The sequence below is a fragment of the Sus scrofa genome, chromosome 8 (genome assembly GCF_054392235.1).
Source record: "Sus scrofa isolate SSC_HxYL_T2T_F1_AM1 chromosome 8, Sscrofa_HxYL_maternal_Yorkshire_Landrace_v2.0, whole genome shotgun sequence".
Taxonomy (NCBI): Eukaryota; Metazoa; Chordata; class Mammalia; order Artiodactyla; family Suidae; genus Sus; species Sus scrofa.
The window spans coordinates 15,068,977-15,086,548 of NC_139390.1; the positions used below are offsets into that span (position 1 = coordinate 15,068,977).

General features: G+C 41.5%; 1 protein-coding gene across 4 annotated transcripts in view; it reads left to right on the forward strand.

Moving 5' to 3' along the window:
- Positions 1-15,310, forward strand: part of SLIT2 (slit guidance ligand 2) — a 384,281-nt gene extending 368,971 nt beyond the window's left edge. For all 4 annotated transcript variants that reach the window (XM_084971629.1, XM_084971630.1, XM_084971631.1 and 1 more), the window contains 4 exons: positions 5,472-5,626; positions 11,311-11,602; positions 11,809-12,020; positions 13,530-15,310. In XM_084971629.1, the coding sequence (XP_084827755.1) occupies positions 5,472-5,626; positions 11,311-11,602; positions 11,809-12,020; positions 13,530-13,771 (901 nt within the window). In that variant the 3' untranslated portion in view covers positions 13,772-15,310. The remainder of the gene's footprint in view (positions 1-5,471; positions 5,627-11,310; positions 11,603-11,808; positions 12,021-13,529) is intronic.
- Positions 15,311-17,572: the final 2,262 nt, after the last annotated feature.

A 17,572-nucleotide genomic window follows, 5' to 3' on the forward strand; every position in this document is an offset into this window, starting at 1 on the left:
AAACTACATATCTCATATGCATTCTCATATCTTCAAACACTCATAAGATTATTACATGTTTTTCCAATTCAAAAATGTACCAAGTTGTGTAACTGTCATATAAGATTATTTTCCAAAGAGCTTTATTCCTAGGCTATTTGGGAGAGAAATCATCTATTAAAGGCTTGTTAGGGATGAGAACACATGCCATTTGTATAGTAAGAAGTATCTATAGGATTTTGTTTTTTTTTATTATTATAAAAGTGATGAACAGTAATTAAAAGCAAAACCTCTAGAACCAGGCATCCTGGCTTCAAATGTGTGTAGCCACTGGCCCTGCCACCTTGGGTAGCCTAAGTGCCCAAATTTAGGGTTGTTGTCAAATCTTAAATTAGCTAATACATGTAAATTTGGCCCTGTAATTCTTTGATCTTATTATCTGCTTTTCCCTGGTAGGGAAAAGAAAGCAGAGAAAAATTACCTGGCGTCACAGTAACTCTTTTTTTCTTTTTTTGAGAATTTTTAAGATTTACTCTTAGCAATTTTGAAATATGCACTAATAGTATTAACAATAATCATTGTGCTGTATCTCCATGTCACACATCTAACAGGTGCTAGGACACGCCGAGCGGAATTTGTCTCCCAGCATTATCTTTCAGGATATCACCACTGAAAATTCCAAAGTTTTTAATAAAATACGTCTTTTAAAATGCATCCTGTTCTCTAAGCGTGCCTGAAAGATCTTGGCCATCTAGAACTGTAATCCATTTAGTATTACTAAATCAACTCTATATGCTATTCTTAATGCAACTCCCTTATGTTTTTTATAATTTTATTTATTTATTTTCGATTTTATTGGGATGTAGTTGGCTTACAATGTTGTGCTAGTTTCAGGCGTACAGCAAAGTGAATCAGTTATACATATGCATATATTCACTCCTTTTCAGGTTCTCTTCCCACATAGGTCACTACAGAGTATTGAGTAGATTTCCTTCTGTGCTCTGTAGTAGGTCCTTGTTAACTCATCCATTCTGTATATAGTACTGTGAATATGTCGATCCCAACCTCCCATTCTGTCCTGCCCCCCATTTCCTCTTTGGTAACGATAAGTTTGGTTTTGAAATCTTTGAGTCTGTTTCTGTTTTGTGACTAAGTTCCCCAGTATCATTCTTTACTACATTCCACGGATTAGTGATCTCATATATTTGTCTTCTCTGTCTGACTTGCTTCACTAAATGTGATAATCTCTAGGTCCACCCATGTTGCCACAGATAGCATTATTTTGTTCTTTTTTATGGCTAATATTTCATTGTATATATGTACCACATCTTCTTTATCCACTTTTCTGTTGATGGACATTTAGGTTGCTTCCACATCTTGGCTATTATAAATAGTTCTGCAGTGAACATCGGGGTGCACGTGTCTTTTCAAATTATGGTTTTCTCCAGATAGATGCCTAGGAGTGGAATTGCTCCTATAGTAGTTTTATATGTAGTTTTTATATATTTACATATATATTTTATATATTTACATATATATTTATTGAGCATCTACTGTCTACCAGACACTCTACTCGATACATTAAGGAAGAAACAAATAATATGTGGCCCCTGACTTAAAATAGCTACAATTAGGGGGAATTAAACACATACACTACAGAGAGAGAGAGAGAGAGAGAGAGAAAGGAAGGAAGGAAGGAAGAAAGAAAGAGAAAGAAAGAAAGGAAGAAAGAAGAAAGAAAGAAGGAAGGAAAGCAAGCTGGGGAGGGAAGAAGGAAGGAAGAAAGAACAGAAGAAAGAGGGAGGAAGGAAGGAAACAAAAGAAAAGAAAGGAAGAAAAGGAACAAGGAAGAGAATGAAGGAGTAGTAAGTAAAATGAGTTAAAGATGAAAATGCCTACCCCCAGCTTCCCAGCTGAAACACTGCTTTAGAGTGTACAAAACTGCAAAGGTATTGAACATTCCAGTTGTACCGCACCAAATACCATCATTGATGACGTACCTAGATTGATTGTCTAAGGCTAATGTGTGACCAAGAAACCATACCCTGGTACAAATGAGTCTTTCTTTGCAAGGAGGCCCCATTATTAATATTTATAGCTGAATTAAAATTATTGTTCACAGAGCATTCATATAAAACCACATATAGTGTTGTATACGATCACAGAGGAAACAAAATTCACCGTCAACTTCTCTGTGTATATTTTATATTAATGTCTTATGTAAAACTTCTAATAATTTAAATATGTCCCCAAAGAGCTATTCTGTTTCTGCTGGTCTTTAGCATTATCTTACAATTAATACTAAAAATAAAGCGGGACTAATTTCTTCCTGAAGAAGTTTCTGAAATAGTATTAGATTATTTTTATGATGGTGGTAGTGGTGGTGCTGATGGTGATACGAATATCTAACGTTTAACTTTGCACTTTTTATATGCTAGACATGTTGCTCTGTATGAAAAAAAATCATTTCACATAGGTAAACCTCACATTAATCATAGGAGGGGGAAAATATTTATTAGCATTTACTAAAGAGAAAACAGATGTTTATTAGTAATTAAGTAACTTCTCTAAGGTCAAGCATTTAATAACTGCAAGACCAGAATTCAAATCCGAGTTTGTTTAACTCCAAAATCTGTGTGGTATTACTACTTAGCATGTCCCCTTAAAAGACAGTCATATTTAAAACCACAATAGTTACTATGCTGCTTTATTTAGAAAGTGTTTTCCTTGTTTATTGTTTCCTGTCTTGATTTTAGTGCTATCAAGTGTTACAATAATTAAATATGTAAAAGGAAAAAGTATTGATTGTTACATCTAATTTTTTTGTTTGTTTGTTTTTTAGGTCCTTACTTGGCAGCATATGGAAGTTCCCAGGCCAGGGGTCGATTTAGAGCTGCAGCTGCCTGCCTACACCACCGCCATGGCAACAGGGATCCGAACCACATCTGCAACCTACACCACAGCTCACTGCAATCCTTAACCCACTGAGCCAGGGATCGAACCCCCATCCTCATGGATACTAGCAGGGTTCATCACCACTGAGCCACAATGGGAACTCCCTTTAATGTGCATTTTTTTTTTTGTCTTTTTTTTTTGTTGTTGTTGTTGTTGTTGCCATTTCTTGGGCCGCTCCTGCGGCATATGGAGGTTCCCAGGCTAGGGGTCGAATCGGAGCTGTAGCCACTGGCCTACGCCAGAGCCACAGCAACGCGGGATCCGAGCCGCGTCTGCAACCTACACCACAGCTCACGGCAACGCTGGATCGTTAACCCACTGAGCAAGGGCAGGGACCAAACCCGCAACCTCGTGGTTCCTAGTCGGATTCGTTAACCACTGCGCCACGACGGGAACTCCTAATGTGTATTTTTTAAAAGATGTTATCTGAAACAGGCTATCAAAGATCCTGGCACACGTGGACACTTTGAACTTAAGACCAGAGAACTTCAAGTGTTTTCACAGCTCTGTAGTAAGGTTTTTATTGTCAAATCACAAGAACACTTTATTCTATATTGGCAAACAGTGGAATGTGATTAGACTCCTGTGGTGAGAAGCATGCAGATATGTCAATACATATTCTGTTATTTTCCAGACTTGACCTATTTGCAAGTTCAAATAGCAGTGCCTGGAAATGTAAGCAATCATCTTGCCTAGGGAGTATTAGGTATTCACAATCCTCCCTATCATACCCTCCTAAGTTTCCATTTTTGAGTCTTTTCCGCAGTCTTTCCAGTCAATATCTTAGTATATTAGTTCTTTAATATTCACTATTGATCCTGTTTTCTCTGTTGGTCCTGTTTGCATCGCTGCCTGATGTAACACTCATGTGAAATTGATAGCCGTCCCTTAAAACCATAGAGCACTAATTGCCTCCAGTATCTTTTTTTTTTTTTTTGCTTTTTAGGGCCGAACCTGAGGCATGTGGAAGTTCCCAGGCTAGGGGTCGAACTGGAGCTGCAGCTGCTGGCCTACACCACAGCCACAGCAATGCAGGATCCGAGCCATGTCTGCAACCTACACCACAGCTCGTGGCAATGCCAGATCCCTGACCCACTGATCAAGGCCAGGAATCAAACCCACATCCTCATGCATCACAACAGAAACTCCCAACTTCATTTTCAGTTATCATTTTCCACTTACCTAAGATTCTTAATCTTTTTGGTTTTGATTATTTTATTAATTTCCATAAGCCTTCTCTAATTTTATAGCAGGCAGTAGTAATAATTGTAAGGCCTGGCCTTTTTTTTTTTTTTTTGTCTTTTTACCTTTTCTAGGGCCGCTCCCAAGGCACATGGAGGTTCCCAGGCTAGGGGTCGAATCGGAGTTATAGCCGCCGGCCTACACCAGAGCCACAGCAACGCGGGACCCAAGCCGCGTCTGCAACCTACACCACAGCTCACGCAACACCGGATCCTTAACCCACTGAGCAAGGGCAGGGATTGAACCCAAAACCTCATGGTTCCTAGTCGGATTCATTAACCACTGAGCCATGGCGGGAACTCCAGGCCTGGCCTTTTAAATGTACAGAAGGGAAACTAAAGAACCATTGCTATCCCCGGACTCCCTGGCTATGACTGTGTCAAGAATTCTATTTAATCTGTTATTCCCATATCTCCACTGAGCATAGTCGTCTTCACAGTAATATCATGCACTGGACAGCCTTCTGAAAAATGCAAAGAAAGTGAGGGCATATGACCAGTTAACAAATTTCAGAAAGTGCAGTGATCCTACCAAGTTGTTTTTTCCTGTATCTGTGTGTGTTTGATTCTGGCAGGTGTTACTGTGTAGCACTCAGGAGTGCAGAGACCAGTGATCGCTAACACAGGGTCTGTTGAGTATATTTGGTACGAGCATAGGTTCCTTGTCTTTCGAATACAATTTGGAGTCGCAGTATCTGAGTAAATGGAACTTTAGCGGCATTTAAAAGCAAAGGCATAAATTATGCTTTGGGATTTCTACATACCAGGAGGATGTTACTGGGTAATGATAAAAAGTACTCATTTCTAGTTCTCCAGTGAGAGAACAAACTTGTTTTGTATTTATTTCTAAGAAGTAGAAAATGACTGTATCTCCTTGAAAATATCTTTTATTTTTTAAATCAACTGCTGACCTTTATCCTTATGAATGTTGGATGAGAGCATCTTTTCCCAAAAAAGAGCTTATTTGAGTTTTAATTGTAATTCCTTTTCTTTAATAAATATAAAATTGGATAGTTGCCATTGTGGCTCAGCAGTAACGAACCCGACTAGGTTGTGGGTTCGATCCCTGGCCTCACTCAGTGAGTTTAGGATCTGCCATTGCTGTGGCTGTGGTGTAGACCAACATTTGCAGCTCCAATTCAACCCCTAGCCTGGGAACTTCCATATGCCACAGGTGCTGCCCTTAAAAAAAAAAAAAAAAAAAAAAAAAAAAAAAAAAAAAAAAAAAAAAATTGGAATGATTGGCTAAGTTGGTTTTTTGTTGTTTTTGTTGTTGTTTTGTTTTGTTTAAAATAGCGTGGAGACGATCAACGATGGAAATTTTCACATTGTGGAACTACTCGCCCTGGATCAAAGTCTCTCCCTCTCTGTGGATGGAGGGAGCCCCAAGATCATTACCAACCTGTCCAAACAGTCCACTCTGAACTTTGACTCCCCACTTTATGTTGGAGGTAAGCTCTTTTCCACATTCCATGCATTCCCAAATCCTGGGGCTCTCATCACAGACTAATCCTGAAGTTGTGGATGCCTGGCATTGTGGTTATTGATCGGTCATTGAAAGAGGGACAGCAAGGATAGAAAAGAAAGAGCTCTAAATGGATGCTAGGAGACCGTTTTGTAATCCTGCCTCTGGGTCTAACTAAGTGTGTGGGTGGGGTGGAAAAGGACACTAATGTTTCTTTTGTGTCTATCACTTGCTAGGTGAGTTACACATCGTCTAACCTAATCTTATTATTTGATGTGGTGTTCAGGAAATGAAAGCTTGTTAGAGGTCAAATCAGACAACAAAAAGATGAGGAAACAAGTTCAGTGCAAACCAAGGAGTCCATGACCCACCCCAGCTGCCTGCAGCTTCAGTCAAATGTTGCTATGCTGGAACGCCTCTACTACCAGTTGCCAACACATGTACATGATAGAGAGATTATGAATGAAATCAAATGAATGAATGGGCAAATTAAATGTCCAAGTTATATTGGGCACAGCAGGAAGTACCTTTGTTTCGCTAAGACCTTAAGGTAAATGAATAGGAGAGAAAGTTGAAAAGGTAGGTTAGGGCTTGGAATGACAGAGCGAAGACTGGACTTTATTTGTAAGCAACAAGAAGACAGATAAGTCATTAGACGAGAGCGAAGGGTAGGAACAAAGTTCTGAAAGAGCGCAGAGGAGAAGACCCACAAAGGAGAGAGCTCACATGTTTGCCTTTATCTGGAGAAGTAATATAAACGGGAGACAGAATTTCAAATTGCAGTCAGAGGAGCAAGAAAGCACGTGATGTTGAATTGAGTTGCATTGAATTAAATTACGTTGAATTAAGGCGAGTTGATTAATAAAATTAACTCATTTTACAGATAAATAAGCTAAAGTTTCTGAACAGGCCAGTGTAACTGATTTCTTCACCGTGACAAGTATTTTCATGAACTTCACATTGTTTTCACGATAGCAACCTTGGGAGGCTACATAATTCTCTTAACCCCTCAAAGCCTTCCCTGAATGCATTTTCAGAATTTTCCAGAAATCCCAGAGCACTTCTCTTTTTAATAATTCCAGCAGTAGAAAATCTGAACACTTTGAAAGAGTTTTGATTTTTTTCAAAGCAGTTAAAAGTCTTAGGTTCAGTTCCGTAAATATTTAGCGAGCACCTCCCATATGCTGAGAGCTGAGTTAATAGATGCATGAAGAATACAAAACGGAAAAAGGACTACTCCTCGGTGCCTAGGGCAGTGGGGAAGGCAGACATGTCTTCCTGAAGCCATAATGCATTGTGATAAAAGTATCTCCTATTTAGTCTATGCAAGTCGACTGGTCTGTTTTCTTCATGGGAATCACACCAGGGGATTCATTACCAGGCAAAGCCTTCTATTCTCGCCTGAGCTACACGGAAAGGCAGTTGCTTTGGGATGTGGGAAGCAAGTCACAGATGTTACCTGTGGTTGGAGAGGAAAGAAATTATATTTACTAAGCACATGCTATGTGCTCAGCACAAGGCTTCTTTTACAGTCTTAGCCCTCAGAGACTTTAGGAAGTAGGTGTGATTTTTTGTATTTTAGACTCTCAAAGGGACAGTCTCAGGGACTTCATAAAACATATCCAAGTTCACAAAGCCATGAAGTGATGGAGACCTTATTTGAGTTCAGGTCTGTCTGACCCCAAAGCCACCTGCATTGCCACTCACTTCTTAATACGGAGCAGAAAGGGAAGCAATCTAATTTCTGGACTTTTTGTTTATTTCTGGACTTGTCCTTAACTTGATTTTATTATGCTTTCATTAGAAACCATTTCATTCAATCGTTTAAGACCCCTTTAAAATGCAGTGGGGAAAAAAGCACAGAATGGGAGCACTGGGGCCAGAGCATTTTTGCAAAAAGGGAAAAATGTTTTAAATTAGCACTGGAAAGTGGTAATCCCTCTCAGGGTAGAGAGCCTGGAAGAATCCAGACGGTCCTCTGTCCATCCAGGCCCAAAGGAAACCACTTCCAGCCCAGCCCCGCTGCCAGAGAACACACTGGGCTCATTTCCTTCCCACGCAGAGGACCGTCTCAAGGGTAATTCGGATTTTAAAAACACATAAGACCGCAGCCCTGAATTCTTTACGGCAAAGGCAAGAGAACCTGAACTGGCAAAGGAGAGCAAGGGAAACAAGCTCTCCTTTTTCTCCAAGTCTGCAAACAGAAACACTCCCCAGGGAGGATGGCCTGAAGGGGATGCCTCCTGTGCCCTTGGCCCTTGCAGTAGTATTTTCTAGCAAAACCTGGAGGAAGCTTTCCCTGCCCTTGGGTTTTCAACTACCCGTGATATAGGCTTTACTACAAAGCAAGCATCTTTGTGCTTTTCTGTGTAGTAGTCCAACCAGGACATGTAATACTTAATGGGACTTTTTTTTTGGTGGAGAGAGGTAAAGGAGAAAAAGATAGCTTTATTGCTTTGCCAGGCAAAGGAGGCCACAGCATGCTAATGCCTTAAAGACTGTGCCCCTATCCCTTGGAAGGGGTTAGGAGGTGGTTTTATAGTTTGGGGGGTGGAATAAGGATCAGGGCCATAGATTAGGATCAGGGTAGAGGCAAGCTTTCTTTGTTTCTCAAAGCTGTTTAGTGGCTCTGGGACTGGTTCTGGTGGTCCTCCTTCTTCCCTTCCTGGAATGAAGAATGCTTCATCAAGTAGTTCTCCCATTTGCTGGGGGTTTTAGTTCTATGCCAACTAAAGGACTGTGTTCAGCATGTTGGAGGCAGGACTGTGTTTAGCATGTTGGAGGTTAAAATCCCAACAACACTCTTACATAGGGTTAATTCTCATTTCACTTTGAAGCTCAGAGAAGTCAAGCTTCTTTCCCAAGGTCACACAGCTCAGATCCCACTCCACACAACCCCTTTGGGGGAGACACCTGGCTGGAGAGGCCTTGGTGAGGTTCAGGTAGGTTCTCCATGCCTCCTCGCAGAAGGAATTTAGCAAGAGACAAAGTGAGAGGCAAGAAATCTGAGAAATTTTTTAAAAACTTATGACCTACGTATAGAACCCCTCCAAGTATCACAAATCCTCTCCTAATGTCCCCATTGGACAGAAGACTTCCGTGTTGACACTTGGTCCCTTTATTGTCATTTTGAAACATGGAGAGCTTGTTAAGGCTGAAAACCATCTCCTAAATTATATGTTGATTGATAGATTGAATCCCAGCTATAATCCGTGGTATGGAGGAAAGATTAAAGGGGAAAAAAAAACATGGATCTGCTTCTGTTTTTCAGTCAAGACTAGTCTGAAATGTACCAAGCAGCTGAAAAGGTTGAGTTACAGTAGTTCTTGACTTTATGACTTCCTACTGACAGTAACTAAATGTGTGATGTATCAACATTTTTATTTACAAATTATTGCAGTCAAATCTAGACCTTGATCCTTGTTAGCTTTGGGAATAGAAGGAACACATTTACTGTTTGCTCCTCCATGCGTGGAACTTCATCATCATTGGTCTGTATTTAGTCTTGACGTGTGCACGTATGTGTGTTGTGTGAGCTACTGAAAATAGTTTTGGAAGAAGTTCTTTTTTAACCTCTGAAGAAAGGGCTGTAAATGTGTAGACACTAAAGTCCACATGTTTTTGCTGAAGGGATATGATTACATTAGAAAAACTTATCCCTCGGGAGTTCCCATCACAGCTTAGTGGTAACAAACCTGACTAGTATCCATGAGCATGTGGGTTAGATCGCTGGCCTTGCTCAGTGGGTTAAGGATCCCGCATTGCCATGAGCTGTGGTGTAGGTTGCAGATGTGGCTCAGATCCCACATTGCTATGGCTGTGATATAGGCCAGCAGCTGCAGCTCCAATTTGACCCCTAACCTGGGAATTTCCATTTGCCCCAGATGCAGCCGTAAAAAGACAAAAAAAAAAAAAAAAAAAAAGAAAGAAAGTAAAACTTATCCCTAAACAAGGAATTTCCTGTCACTAGTCCTCTCTGGTAATGGAACCTTTCCTCCTTTGGAACCTGCTCTACAAAGCAACCCAGTTACCAAGGCCAGACAAACACAGACGAAAAACCTGAACTCATGACTTTCAAATCCAAGACACCTAATCCAGTACCTGTCAGTATGACCAGGACTGCCTGCATCAGAATGACCTGAGCTGAGCTGCCTGTTAACATTTAGACTTCTGTGCCCCACACCTTCCTCCAAGGTTGGGCCAGAAGGGGGCCTGGGAAGCATCTTCTGAACAGCGCCCCTCTGGTGGCTTTTAAGTATGACAAGCTTGGAAACAGCGGCTCTGGTTCAAATGAGGAACCCATCATCCAAATGAGGAATCTAAGCCCCAGAGAGGAGAAAACAACGACCGGCCCAAATGTACACATACCAAAAATACAGACTTTGACCTCTAGCCTAGTGGTTTTGTCTAACCAGCCATTTGACTGTGGTGCCTGATAGACCTTGAATGGGGTTCCTTTGAATGAAAAAGGAGACAGGGCCCAGAGAATACTGTGGTTCATGGTCTTTAGAACCAACAAACCCCCTAGAGAGTGAGAGCCAAGGTCTTTTCCAGCCTCAACCCTCCAATCAGTAGCTCACAGTCCAGGTGCAGGGACAGTATAGGTACCCAGGGCCAGGGGCCAGGGGGGTAGGTTGGTCAGCTTCCCTGAAGGTTGCCTCATGTAGGATCCCATCCAGGAACTATTTCAGGGTCTGGCTTAGGCCGTGGAAAGATTCCCTAGTTTTGCCAAATGAGGGTTACCAGATGACTATCACTTGTGGAATATCTACAAAGGCTGCAAATTCCGGGTTTGGAGCAATTTCTTTTTTATTCCCAATTTCTTGGAATATGAAGTGTTCACTCTCAATCAGCAAGGGGGGAAAAAAGATATGAATGAGGTGCTGTCCTGATAGGAAGCAGGGGTGAGTTTTTCGGGCAGTGACATTCTTGGAACTTGGGACATTGCCATGGTGAGCTCAACTAGCTGCCAGCTTAGAATTTGGCAGGGCTGGGGTGAATGGTCCCTGTGACCCCCAGCACTTACCAGCTGAAACCCAGTGCACTGAACCATGAGTAGAGATTGTGAAAGTTTGTCTCATCAGCTGATTCTAAGCCAGTCTTCCTGGTGACAAGGAGCATGTTGCCTGAGCTCTCTGGGCCCCGTGCCCTTCCCCTTTAAGGGGTGGGTATGGAAATAGAACAGAGCACGTATCCTTCCCCCATTCCCAATCTTGCTTTTGTGGCCCTGATTTTAGGTTTCATCTATGTATGCTTCTGTATAAGGTGTTTGTTTTGCTTTGTTTTGTTTTGAAGCAGAAGTTTAAAATTAAAGATTGACCACCAATGAACTAGGTTCTTTATTCTAGTTTTGCATTGGAATTGCCCAGAGCATATTCCAAAAAACAAAAACAAAGAAACACACATCTCTTCACCCTCCCCCACTGCCTTCAGATAATCTGATCAGATTGGTTCCGGCCGAGGTCCCGAGCATCAGTATTTCTTTAAAGATCCGGTTGTGACCCTGATGTGCAGACAGGCTGGAAACCACAGGACGGGATGCGTGTGCTCTCTGGTTCTCCTAAAGACGTGTCACGCAGACTCCCGCTCTGCTGGGAGAGCTGAGAGGGTCTGGGTGGCCACTGGGGAGCCCCCGGAGGGCCTGCCCTGTGACTTGGTGTCCCTCCACAGGCATGCCAGGGAAGAACAACGTGGCAGCAGCTCTGCGCCAGGCCCCTGGGCACAACGGCACCAGCTTCCATGGCTGTATCCGGAACCTTTACATCAACAGCGAGCTGCAGGACTTCCGGAAGGTGCCCATGCAGACAGGCATCCTGCCTGGCTGTGAGCCATGCCACAAGAAGGTGTGTGCCCATGGCACCTGCCAGCCCAGCAGCCAGTCCGGCTTTACCTGCGAATGCGAGGAAGGATGGACGGGGCCCCTCTGTGACCAGAGGACCAACGACCCCTGTCTTGGAAATAAGTAAGTCTTGGAAGTATATAAGTTTGGGCTGCTTGGTGGTTAAACACACACACACCACCCCTCAAAGCAAAACCCAAGAAGAGAAAGAAGAAAGGGGGAGGGAAGAGAAAGAAGTCGGTCCAATAGCACGGCCTTCCTTAGATTCCATTGATCCTCCTCCCGCGGTTCTGATTCCCTCTGCCTGACGCGATCCTCCTGTGCTGTAGGTGCGTCCATGGCACCTGCCTGCCCATCAACGCCTTCTCCTACAGCTGCAAGTGCCTGGAGGGCCATGGGGGTGTCCTCTGTGATGAAGAGGAGGATCTGTTTAACCCCTGCCAGGCGATCAATTGTAAGCATGGGAAATGCAGGCTCTCAGGACTGGGGCAGCCGTACTGTGAATGCAGCAGTGGATACACTGGGGACAGCTGTGATCGAGGTAAGTAAGCCAGCCCAGCTAGGCACCTCCTGCTCTCTTGGCAAAGCAAGAGGGACCCCCCATCTTTGAAAAGAGAGAGAAAAATGTAGACACTCAGAGAGGGGAGTGTGATGAGGAATGCCAGGTCTTTGCACTATTTTTAGTTGCTGCTGTTGATTTATTTTCCAGTGTTTCTAAGACACCAGATGGGAAATGTCCTAAACCTCCATCGTGAGATTTTACGCCTTCACTTGATTTGCTGTGAAAATACTCCTTTTCCCTTACATAGAAGCACATTCACTCTCCTTCCTTCCTACCTTTACCTGCAGTTCTCATCCATATAGATGACTCATTCATCCTCTGGTACAGGGAAGAGGATGCTAATAATTCTACTCTAGTTTTAGGACAAAATCATCTTTGACCATAAAATCAGCTGATTTATCACAGCAGCTTATGCAGGTGAGAGGGATGAAAACGGGCTGACTTTTTAGCCCCATCTACTTCCTTCCCCTGGGTCGGCGTGATCAGAATGTGCTTTGCCTCCAGCTGGCACAGATTTTGTTGTGTGTATCAGAAACATGAGGCACGAGGAACGTGCCCAGGGAAGCTTTTAGCGGATGTCTCTTTTTGAACTAGTTCATACTCGGGTTATTTATGAAGTTAGTGGAATGTTCCTTGTATTAAGTAACAGATTGAATGATATTAAGCTCCAGGTCTAATAAATTAAATTGCATACTCTCTGCAACGGCTCCCTGTGGTAAACAAAACCAGCTGTTAGTGGTGTAAAAACAGAAAATGTCTATTTTTACTATCAAAGAAAAAGACTTAGGAATCCAATTTTCTTGTCAGTCCAAAAGCATAGTATTTATAGGCCCCATATATAGGATTCACTTTGCTCAAAAGATGGGCCCAAAAGAAGTATTTTCCAAAGGACAGCAGGTTGTGCCACCAGCCTGTAAGATGGGATATGATTGGAACACTGAAAATAGCATTTACAGGAGTTCCCACTGTGGCTCAGTGAAACGAACCTGACTAGTATCCATGAGGATACAGGTTCGATCCCTGGCCCCCGCAGTGGGTTCAGGATCTGGTGTTGTAGGTCACAGATGCGGCTTGGGCCTGACATTTCTGTTGCTGTGGCTGTGGTGTAGTCCAGTAGCTACAGCTTAGCTTTGCCCCCTATCCTGGGAATGTCCATGGCCCTGATGAAAAAGAAAGAAAGAAAGGATGGAAGGAAGGAAGGAAGGAAAAAGGAAGGAAGAAAAGAAAAGAAAGAAAGAAGGACGGAAGGAAGGAAAGAAAGAAAGAAAGAAAGAAGGAAGGAAAGAAAGGAAGGAAGGAAGAAAGAAAAAGAAAGAAAGAAAGAAGGAAAGAAAGAGAAGAAAGAAAAGGAAAGAAAGAAAGTAACAGTTCCAGGCAGGCAGCAAAAACAGCCTCTCTCGAGATGCAGATTCACAGCCACCCCCACCCCCCACCCCCACTGACTTAGCCACTGCCCTTAAACATTTCATGCTCTTTGTTCCTTTCTAGAAATCTCTTGTCGAGGGGAACGGATAAGAGATTACTACCAAAAGCAGCAGGGCTATGCCGCTTGCCAAACCACCAAGAAGGTCTCCAGGTTGGAGTGCAGGGGCGGGTGCGCCGGAGGGCAGTGCTGCCGGCCGCTGAGGAGCAAGCGCAGGAAATACTCTTTCGAGTGCACGGATGGGTCGTCGTTTGTGGACGAGGTTGAGAAGGTGGTGAAGTGCGGCTGTAGCCACTGCACCTCCTAAGCGAACCCCTGGCGGCTCTGGTCCTTGGAGAATGTCGTTATCCTTCTTGACCCTGTCGGACTCATGAATGCTTCATAGTGGAAATATTTGAAATATATTGTAAAATACAGAACAGACTTATTTTTATTATGAGAATGAAGACTTTTTTTTTCTGCATTGAGGAAAAAAAGAAAAAAAAAAAAAATGCTCGAACTCACAAAGCTTCCCGGAGGCTGGAGAAGTAGGAAGAAAGATAGACCTGAAGGCGTTAGAGCAACGATGTAACATGCTGAAGACCAGCAGAAGCACAGACACAGGGAGAGACGAGGGCCCCTGTGCGGACGTGACGTTGCCCAGAGCCCAACGCTGCTCTGGTTCACGTCCACGAGGTCCACGAGGTCCACGGGGCCAGACCAAGCACATGACTGGGAGGGAGGGTGCCCCGCAGAGGACTGGAACTCCAGAATCCACAGCCAGAATGAATGGATGGGAAATATTTTGTGCAAAAGAAAAAGTGTCCTGAAGACCTGGGTTCCATTCGTGAGAGAAGACAGTGCTGAAATCCATGTTATCTTCTTTTTCAATGTCAGCATGTTAACAGGAGAAGCACACAAAAGTGTTTATCTACCGTTTTCCAGTATTAATTTTTTTGTAATATAAATGACAAAGGAGATGATAAAGAACCGATAGATTATTGATAAATAAATTAGTAATAATATGAATTTTTGTTTCTATGAGTTCTAAACAGCCCTATACAGTATTCGGTTTCAATGAGAAATATTTATTGTATCAAAGTACATTGTACTTAACCTCTTAGGCCATCCTTTTGCTGTTTCTCAATGCTTTAATATATATTAATTTATAATTGTCCTGATATTTTTGTACATTTTTCAAATTTAAAAATCAGGATTCTTTTTTTTTTTTTTTTTTTTTGGACAATAGGACTAACATAGGGTGTTATCTTGGGACAAATATGTGTTGATCTGTTTGTTTACCTTGACATCTGACCCCCGGTGTCACTGACCTACTGGCCTCATTCAGGACACCTGCAGAGGGTACTATAGTCTATGTGTGAGACGGTCATTGTACAGAAAGAAGTGTCCCTCTGCAGCATGTCCTCACAGGACAGAAATGGTGTGTAGCCATCGACACTAGAAAAGTAGCTCTTTTACAAATTAATATTTCCTTGATGATTTTTTTTGCCCTCTTAACAGGGGGTGGAATGGGGAGAGAAAAAGCTGTAATGTCAAGAACTGTGATTTTTTTTTTTTGTCCCAAACAATAAAGCTCCTTTATTACCTTAACGTTCCCATGTTAACATGTTTGCTGCTAAATGACAATGTAGAATTGATAATGATTTATAGTGGACTGTGCTCTTCCTTCATTAAAATCCCAGGGTACCCTAAAGATACATGTAAAGATGCAGATGTTTCTTTCCGAAAACTTTTTTTACAAAGAAAACTAGACGTTCATGTATAATTCAGTGTGCTTTGTCTTTCTCCAGACTAATATCAGTTACACTACTGATGTTTGTAAATTAAACAGATATTTACTTCATTAGCAGTTTGTTGGTTTTCTTAGAAATTGCATGCTATTTAGCGTCCCCTCCTTAAGAATTCTTTCATCCAAGTGATTGCAAAAGACAAGGGCGGGAAACCTATACCTTTTTGTTGCCAGAAATTCTTTTGAGATTAGCACCCCTTCCCACTGACTTTGCAAGGGCCATGTGAAAGAGATGGAGGGAAGAATACATTCTAGGCTGAGAAAAAAAGTGTGTTTAATTAATTTCTAGCCAAAAAATATTGTAAGATGAAATCTAACTAAGCCAAAATGGTAATTTAGTTTGCTTTTGTTGATCCCTCCCCCTCAATTAAAACCAGATAGAAAATAACAAAAGACAAAGAGAGCCTTTCACCCCAGGTGAGGTTTGGAACTACCAAGGTGTGGTACCCAGAACAGGGAAGCAACACTGGCTGGTTGGAATTTTAATCCTCACCCTCTAACCTAAGAGTTCTTCATCTACCTGTAAGAAAATCTCTCTCCTACACACACACACACACACTGCCTCTTTCACAGACACAAATGCCCAATCATTTATTCACTCTTGCTTAAAAAAAATCTACATTTTAATGACATAAATATTATATAGTCATAGTAAAACATTTGTTTCTTCCCATTGGTTGTTTCTCTTCAAGGATATGTTATCTTTTTTTTAATGTGCTGAAGATTTTATTTTTTTAATTTTTTATTGTAGTTGATTTACAATGATCTGTCCATTTCTGCTGCACAGCAAAGTGACCCAGCCATACATCCATATATATTCTTTTTTTCACATTATCCTCCATCCTGTTCCTCCACAAGTGATCAGATATAATTCCCTGTGCTATACAGCAGAATCTTAATGCTTATCCATTCCAAAGGCAATAATTTGCATCTACTAACCCCAAACTCCCAGTCCCTCCCTCTCCCTCTTGGCAAGAAAGATACGTTATCTTAATAGTCATTGCTTTTTGAGGGCTTCTTATGTGACAAGTGCTATGCCAAGGGCTTTATATGAAATATCTCATTCTTTCCCTCTCTTTGCCTCTATACACAGGCATAAAGAGCTTGAAAACAGAGGAGCTAAATTCCAGCTCAGGCCCTGCAGGCCACAGGGTCTACGTTCAAGAGAGAAAGGCGGCAGCTTCGTAATTACTACCCTCTGATAAGGGACATTTCAGCCTCAAGCCTTATTTCCACAGCTTATTTCTATACTGATCATGTCAACCTAAGTAATCTACATTGGAGACTTTATTTTGTTTTTGTTTTTTAAGGGGAAAAAGTGAAATAGTAGTAGTTTCCAGAATGTTATTCTTTCTCCTTCCTGCTTATAAAGGCACAAAACGGAATTATGTTTGACCAAAATTTGGGCTGATTTAGCAAGTTTCTTAAGGGGTTTATTTGCCTCATGATGGGACTACTTTCTGCGAAAGCCCCTCTTTGAGAAAATTCAATAGACAAATAATTACTAGTAAAGGAGACAAATTAAGGGCCATTATTCATGTCATAAAAGGCTGCTTACTTTTAAAGCCTTGATCGTAGGAATAATTTCTTTCATAGGAAATTATTTTGGAGCATTTCCAACTGAATTCAATATGGTAAAACAAAAAACATTTCACATATTTCAGAATCAAGGCTACTGCACAGAATAATGTGCATTTTTAATCTGAAAAGATAAAGTAATTAAATGCTCTTAATGTATTTACTTTAAATTCTCCCATGAATGAGGAAGTACCATCAGGCTATGCCATGGAGATTTGACATGTGTTCAATTTAAGATGCGTTCATTGAATAATAACCATCTCAATCTTCAGAATTTGTTTTCACCACAGATTTCCTGAAATTATTTCTAAGCAGTAATAGACTAACCTCGGTTTTAGAATTGCTCTGAGCATTTTCTTTTTGGATGGCTTGCTTTGTCAGCAGCCGTTCTTTCTGGAAAAATGATAGAAAGACTGTGGAAATCAATTCAGGTTTTAAAGATCTTGACTGTTAGGGTGTCATTTGCCTCATAGAGTGACCATTAGTTCAAAAGTAATGTTTGTGAAAATAGACAAGCTATAAAAGTATGTGAAGCTTTATATAAAGGATATAAAGCTATATAAAATACATTAGCCATTTTCATTCTTAATCCTTTCTTGCGTACCCAAAAGTGACTTAACAAATATTTCCTCTCTCTTATGTGCAATAAGCTATGCTAAACTTTTGCTATATAGTTTTTTAAGTAAAACACATTGCTTCGACCATTTTAGAGCATCCACTCAATGCATGTGAAGTTGATGT